This window comes from Empidonax traillii, unplaced genomic scaffold (genome assembly GCF_003031625.1).
Source record: "Empidonax traillii isolate 1590-97213 ecotype Southwest subspecies unplaced genomic scaffold, ASM303162v1 scaffold319:size813200, whole genome shotgun sequence".
NCBI lineage: Eukaryota > Metazoa > Chordata > Aves > Passeriformes > Tyrannidae > Empidonax > Empidonax traillii.
In genome coordinates, this window is record NW_020955512.1 from 63,800 (window position 1) to 71,145 (window position 7,346).

General features: G+C 46.4%; 1 protein-coding gene across 2 annotated transcripts; it reads left to right on the forward strand.

The window, feature by feature from the left end:
* Positions 1-854: 854 nt before the first annotated feature.
* GHSR (growth hormone secretagogue receptor) lies at positions 855-6,134 on the forward strand. 2 transcript variants are annotated; one of them, XM_027891326.1, is made up of 2 exons: positions 855-1,658; positions 4,556-6,134. In XM_027891326.1, the coding sequence occupies exons 1-2, from the start codon at positions 905-907 to the stop codon at positions 4,858-4,860; spliced, it is 1,059 nt and encodes a 352-aa protein (XP_027747127.1). In that variant the 5' UTR covers positions 855-904; the 3' UTR covers positions 4,861-6,134. The 2 variants fall into 2 exon arrangements, with proteins under 2 accessions (XP_027747127.1, XP_027747128.1); XM_027891327.1 differs by having other exon boundaries at positions 4,604-6,134.
* Positions 6,135-7,346: the final 1,212 nt, after the last annotated feature.

A 7,346-nucleotide genomic window follows, 5' to 3' on the forward strand; every position in this document is an offset into this window, starting at 1 on the left:
TGCCACCTCAGAGATGCAGCCTCCAGGGACAGACAGAAGTGAAAACTGATTGTGCCACAGTGCACACTCCCTGACAATTTGTGGGGACAGGTTGGAAAGGGGGAGAGATGAACCCTATACAGATGTGCAAGGGGTCACTTTACTGCCCCTGATCTCACCCTGTACTGCTTCCATTTTACTTCCTTTTGGGTACAACATTGCCCTTTGAGTCTGCAGCTGGGGAAACACACGTTTCTGATGTCTGTGTCTGCAAAGGGCAGAGAGTAGGACAGCAGCCGCACGCTGAATCGAAATTTAATTGCAGGTAAATCATATGGGAGCGGGTGACTACTGCAGCTTCGCTGAACTGGAGCCTCGCCGGGCTCCTGCCAAGACGCAAGGGCAGAGCAAAGATACGGAGTGAGGAGGTAGCGATCGCACCCGTCGCCGCGGTCCCGGTGGGATGCGCGGTGAGGGGATGCGCGGCTGAGGGGATGTGCGCGGGGACAGAGCCCTGAGAGCGGCGGGAAAGGGACGGTCCCACCGCTCCGAGAGCACCGACAGGCGGGACCCGCACCTGCCCGGGCGGGGCAAGCAGCGAGGGGCGGACCGGGAGCGCAGGACCCGGCGGGGTGGGTGAGCCCTCCCGCGCCGGGGGCTCGGGAAGAAAGTTTAAATGCCGGTGCCGGCGCGGGTGGAGCGGCCTCCCGGGGGTCGCGGGGCCGCCCCACGTCTCGTGTGACGCGCGGCGAGCGCCCGCCCGCCCCGGGCCGGGGGGAGCGACAGTGCCCGGGAGAGGCGGAGCGGGGCCGCCCGTCCCTCCCCGCCCCCGGCCCCGCACCTGCCCGGGCGCGCAGCGGCGCGGGGACCGCGCGGGGCCGGGCCGCGCAGCGCCGGGCGGGGATGCGCATCCCTTGGCGGCAGGATGCCGGAGGGGAGCGCGGGCGGCCGCGGCGCGGAGAACCGGACGGGCGCCGAGGCCCCGCAGCACCTGTTCCCCGTGCCCGTGCTCACCGGCATCACCGTCGCCTGCGTCCTGCTCTTCGTCATCGGGATCATCGGCAACCTCATGACCATGCTGGTGGTGTCGCGGTTCCGGGACATGAGGACCACCACCAACTTCTACCTGTCCAGCATGGCCTTCTCCGACCTGCTCATCTTCCTCTGCATGCCCCTGGACCTCTTCCGCCTCTGGCAGTACCGGCCCTGGAACTTCGGGGACCTCCTCTGCAAGCTGTTCCAGTTCATCAGCGAGAGCTGCACCTACTCCACCATCCTCAACATCACGGCGCTCAGCGTGGAGCGGTACGTTGCCATCTGCTTCCCCCTCCGAGCTAAAGTCATCATCACCAAGGGGAAGGTCAAGCTGGTCATCCTCTTCCTCTGGGCCGTCTCCTTCATCAGCGCCGGACCCATCTTCATCCTGGTGGGGGTCGAGCACGAGAACGGCACGAACCCCCTGAGCACCAACGAGTGCCGAGCCACCGAGTACGCCATCCGCTCGGGGCTCCTCACCATCATGGTCTGGACCTCCAGCATCTTCTTTTTCCTGCCCGTGTTCTGCCTGACCGTGCTGTACAGCCTCATCGGGAGGAAGCTCTGGAGGAGGAAGAGAAAGAACATCGGTCTAAACACCGTCATCAGGGATAAGAACAACAAGCAAACTGTGAAAATGTTAGGTACGAGTCTCCTTGCTCTGTTTTTCCAAAGGATGCGTGTGCTTCTGTGTGTGTGTGTGAGAGAGACAGAAAGACTGAGAGCTCTCTGGTAGTTTACTATAGTTGCTTCCAAAGGAAAGCATTTATTAAAAATCTTCCACGCAAAGGGACAAACCTCCAGGAATCTGTAGAGTAACTCTCCTTCCCCCTTAGATTTATTCCTAACTGGTTTGAGCTGGGGACTCCCAAACAGTTAAACAAACGTTAATAACAATCCCTGACAAGGACAAATACTGCAGTTATAATTAGATAGTGCCCTGGAGATTTTTGAGAATTTTTGCTCTTTGGTTGTGGATACCGATGTTATTTACAGAAGAACAGTTTATTTGATTTTTAAACAGAACTAAACCCTTCTGAAGCCATGAAGTTGAGCTGCAGACTAAGTAGGCAGGGCACGATATGCACTTTGTGCAGATTTGTATGAAAAGAGTATCAAGGTTTTAGCAAATTGGAATTATTTCCTACCACGGCTGTATAAGCTTATGAAAATTAATCTGAATTTTTACATTAGCCAAACACCAGGATGTGCTGAACCCAGAGCCTTGTGCCTCCTTTGAGGTCTGTAGTGCTGTAAAATCTCCCTGACTGTAAGAAAACAGGATCAAGACAACAGACAGTGTTATGCCTAACTTAGTAAACTGACATTGCTGAACGCTTTAAACAACAGTTCTGACTGGCACGTGGAAACATGAATTTTAACATCTTAAGTCAGTGCATGGGGTGGGAGTTTGATGAACAAAACCAAAAAGTTGTTCTGCAGTTCGGTGTCTGAAAACTGCAGAATCCTGCTGCTGCTGCTGCTGCGTACTTTTAAAGCCAAAAGTCCTCCGCAGTGCAAGTCATCCCGTGGATTTCAGGGGGGATGTGATGCTCTGCAGGAAGAAGGTTTCATGGGCAGCAGCTCTGCTATGCTCCTTCCAGTGGGGTTGAAGTGGTGGGCTAATGAGCCAGACAAGAGGTGGCAGTGAGTCCTAAGGACTTTAATTGTCAAACGGGAGCCTAACTGATTTTTTGTTCACGTCCTAATTTATAACCATGCAACTGCAGGAAGAATAATAAAACCCACAGCATTCTTTGTGCCCTTTCAGCTGCGTTTTATGATCAATAGAATTACCTCAGTTTGCTAAACGTGACCTTGGAAGTAATTAATCATTTACACTTCTGAGGTTCAGGATTATGAATCTCCACTTACCATAAGTAAATTACATATATTACTACCATGTTTATATTTCCATAAAGATCTTGAAATACTTACAACTCTTTATTCCTACCCTGAAGTATTGCCACAAGCATTGCAATGTTTCAGTCACCTTTTTTTTCCTTTTACAAGGTCTGAGAACAGCAAGCAGTGGCAAGACTATGACAGAGAGCCAGTATTCCCTAAATGATAACAGTCTGATGCCTGATGGAAAGGTGGAAAGAAGTTAGTGAGGGTTCAGTATCAGCAGATGCTCACTGCAGTCTAATCTCATCGGTGTTAATGTTCTGTTTAAAATTTAGAAGGTACTTTCTAAGCCTTTAGCAAGTCATGGAACATCAGGTAAATGGGATTAGCATCAACACTTCTCTTTAACTGTAGAGAAAGGTTATGCTTGTGGGTCTGCAATTAAACACCTAAATGTATAGCCCAGCTTGCAAAGGAGCTATCATATCCCATTCCTATTGAAATCCATGGGATTCTTTCTGCATGAATGAAGATCAAACTGTGAAAGCCTGACTAGGCATATGGCAAGCCTTCATGTGCTTAGAATTCCACTCAGACTGAGCTTAACACACTGTTCATAACGACCATCACGGTGACATTCATTTCATGGATTCATGAGAACGCAAGGCCAGGCTGGACAGGGCTTGGAGCAACCTGGTCCAGTGGAAGGTGTCCCTGCCCATGGCAAGGGGTTGGAATGAGATGATCTTTAAGGTCCCTTCCAGCCCAAACCATTCTGTGACTCTATGAACAGGTTAACTGTAAAAACTGCCCAAGAATGTCAGAAACCCTTGCCTGAGTTTTCTGGTTTTTCTCTCTTTAGTGTATTAATAGATACACTCAAAGAAATATGAAAAATTTTAAAGGTCAAAGGCACACAGGAAATGAACAGAAAAAGTTTCCCTTTCTCTTGGATGAAAATTCAAATGGGCCACTGTTCAGAGATATACACACATTCCTGTCACTCTACAGACATGACATTTACATGTAAATGCAACCACAGTGGTAGTGTAATATTACAGATACACTGTATAACTATAAATATGCAGTTATACACTATATATTTAGTTTTACTCTTCTCAGGACTAAGTCATGTTCTAAAAAATGGACAAACTGGAGGGGTGCACCACTCTCTTGTTCTTACCTTGGCACATGTGCTCTACAAGTCCACATTCTGGTGTTTTGTTTTATTTTGGGGCCTTTGGCATAAATAATTTTGCTTTGCCTAAATAATTTTGCATCCCAGTGATTATATTCTTCACTATAAGCCACAGTGTTGAGTCTACCACATATCATTTGCTTTTGTTAAACACTGTGGACAATAGATTGTTATGCTTTTTTTTTTTTGGTCGCTATTTGGATTCTTTAATTCTCTGTTGATACAAACATAAGTATTACAGGTCAGAAGCTTGCTACATCAGATTAGCTGGGCAACATTCAGGAAGCCTGCTTAGGTATGATCAATGTGTATTAAGTATCACTAATTTATAATCTCAGGGAATATATTGAGAGACACACAACTAAAAGCTTAGGGGATGTATTTTCACACTTTATGACTAATTTGCTAAAGGAATAGAACTTTAAAGGAGAATGTTAACCACCTGTTTGTTAATACTCACACTTAACACAATTTCTTCTGCTGTTTTTATTTTAGTTGTGGTGGTATTTGCTTTCATACTCTGCTGGTTGCCTTTTCACGTAGGACGATATTTATTTTCCAAATCCTTCGAAGCTGGATCCTGGGAGATAACAGTGATCAGCCAGTACTGCAACCTGGTGTCCTTTGTCCTCTTCTACCTTAGTGCAGCCATCAATCCCATCCTCTACAACATCATGTCCAAGAAGTACCGTGTGGCCGCCTGCCGCCTGTTCGGACTCAAACCCCTCCCAAGGAAAAGACTCTCCAGCACAAAGCAGGAAAGTTCTCGTGTGTGGACAGAGTCGAGTGTCATCACATGACACGTGGTTTCCAGAGCTGGTGCATCACTAGCTGCATTTCCCAGAAAGCCATAACCAGAAGGGAAACAGGGCAAGAAACGGGAACCGGAGCGTTAAAGCCGTGCTTTTGTCATCGTCTGGACCTGCTGAAAGATGGAACGCAAAGATTCAAGGACACAACAGACTGAACTCCGAGACTATAAAAGGAGATAAACGGTCACAGAATTTGGAAACATTCAAGTATTATTTGTCTGCTGCTTTTGCCCACATGAATTTTTACTGCTGAGTTTAGCCCAGATCCAGGCTGTGCCCTCCTGACCGAATGTGGCCCACTTCACTCGAGAGCTTGTACGACTTCAGTAGCAGCCAATTCGAGCTGAATGTTTCCAGAGTTAGCTTTAGTTTTGCCAAGAATTTTGCTACCATATAACCAGGCCCTAGAGAGAGAAAACGGAATTGCCTTTTTGGAGTAGTAAACATGAAATTTGATACACTTTTCATAATCTTGATTTTTAAATAAGCTCACATTTTTCTCAGAAGGAGAAAAATGATTTCTTAAAAAAAAAAAAAAAAGAAAAAAGAAAAAAGAAAAAAGGAGAGGTAAAATGGGTAATTTTAAAACATGCTAAAAATAAATGACTTTCACGTCACGTCCAAGTAGAAAGGAAACAAAAAAATGCCTTCACAGAAGTGGCTTACAACATGAATGTACTGAAATATTTTTTTAAAATATATGTCAGTGGGACAAGGACAGGGCTGATTTCGAGACTGCAGTGATGCTATAAAAATGTGGAAAGCAATCTCCCACCAAAGTCTTTTTTTTTTTTTTTTTTAATATATACTAGCTAAATCACCTGTACGTGTTTTGTTCCGTTTGACTGTGAATGACACGATGTGTTTGAACTTGGAAGCTTTTAGTTGTTTTGGTGTTTGTAATGAGTTTGTGGCTACCTGTCCCTAACTGTGCCCCTCCATACCCTGAGGACAGATCTCCTGCTTGTAAACTCCTCCCCCATTTCTGTTTGAAGTCTATCAGCCAGTTCCCAGTCCCAAATCCCCCCATAAAGCCCAGTGTGCAGTTGTACTTGTTTACTGAAGTATTAAATTGAGAACATTTTACATTTTTTAACCAACGTGACCTGAGAAAATAATAGAAAAACCTGCATTAAAAGACACAGGCAGACACATTCTCATACTTGATTCATAAAAACCTTAAATTAGATTTAAGTATGCCATTTCAAGGCAAACCAGAAAACGTTCCATCCTCTGTGCTAATAAATATGCCTTATGCTGTCTCACCCACACGTGGATTTTGTGGTCCAGCTCATAGAGCTTCAGAGCATGCATGTGTGATAGCAGCTTTCTGTTCACTTGGTTCCAGTATTCATCACCAGCTGGTCCACAACCAATTCCCCATAATGAATTTTCTGTTAGCAGAAGCTTTCCTGCCTTCAAACCCTCGTTCACACCGGGCCGCTTTCCACCTGTTACACCTTTAGCTGACGGTGCTGCTCAGGTAAAACTCACAAGAGAATTTGGCCTCCTCTGTGTATACCACGTCTTTTCCTAGTACCTGGCGCTTTGCTGGGCTCAGGGGCTGGTTGCTGCTCCTCGGTGGCACCTGAGCCTGTGTCCTCCCCATCCCAGCACTCACAGGAGTGCAGGTTTGATGTACACACACTGTACATCAAGGTACTGCAGAGCTACGGGATCATCTCCCGCTTCCCCTCTAAACACATCCTCCTCACTGCCCATTTTGTTCTCTCACTCGTTGACTGACAAGCAGATCTGATGGCAGATGTCACGCAACTCAGGGAAACAAGACACTGGGGAATCTCAAAAGGACTGTGAAGATGTGAGCTCACTAATGGCCCGTCTGTGTAAATGAACCCATCACACGTACCCGGCATCACATCAGCGTTTTGAGTCTCAGCTGTGTCCGTGGTATTAAATGTGAACAGAAAAAGAAATAAAGCGATGAGACCCTTTATAACCTTACTGGCTCAGTGTTGGTGGAGGATTTGGCGTGATTCCCACAGGCTGGAGGAGCTGGTCTCTGTTGGGTTGGCTCAGCACTGCCACGCACTCTCCTCGTCCCTGGGAGTCCCGTGTAATCACATTTAATTTCTCCATATAAACTACAAACACACAAATAACTTCATTTAGACTGAACGCTTCATCAGGAGAGGCTGTAAATTTTAGCTATATACTGAAACAATGTGAATTTCCCACAGCTTTGTGTATAGAATGAAATTTAAACATTTAACCTGGGGTCACAGGAAACAGAAAGACAGGGACTGTCTGCTTCTTGGGAGGGAGGATAGGACGTCTTCCTTCCTTCTCACTGAGGAAATAGACTTGTTTCTGCAAGTTATTGAACATTTTGGCCAAATCTAGCAAAATATATGCATTTTTATTAAAGAAGAGTAGCCACTTTCATATGATTCTTGCACAACCAGGAAAATATTTCATATCTAGGAGGGAACACTTAAACATTTAACAAACCC

What these genes read in the sequence shown, in the direction of transcription:
- GHSR (XM_027891326.1), top strand. Translation starts at nt 905, where the DNA reads ATGCCGGAGGGGAGCGCGGGCGGCCGCGGCGCGGAGAACCGGACGGGC. An exon ending in GCAAACTGTGAAAATGTTAG is followed by an intron (nt 1,659 to 4,555) that starts GTACGAGTCTCC and finishes TTTTTATTTTAG; the next exon opens with TTGTGGTGGTATTTGCTTTC.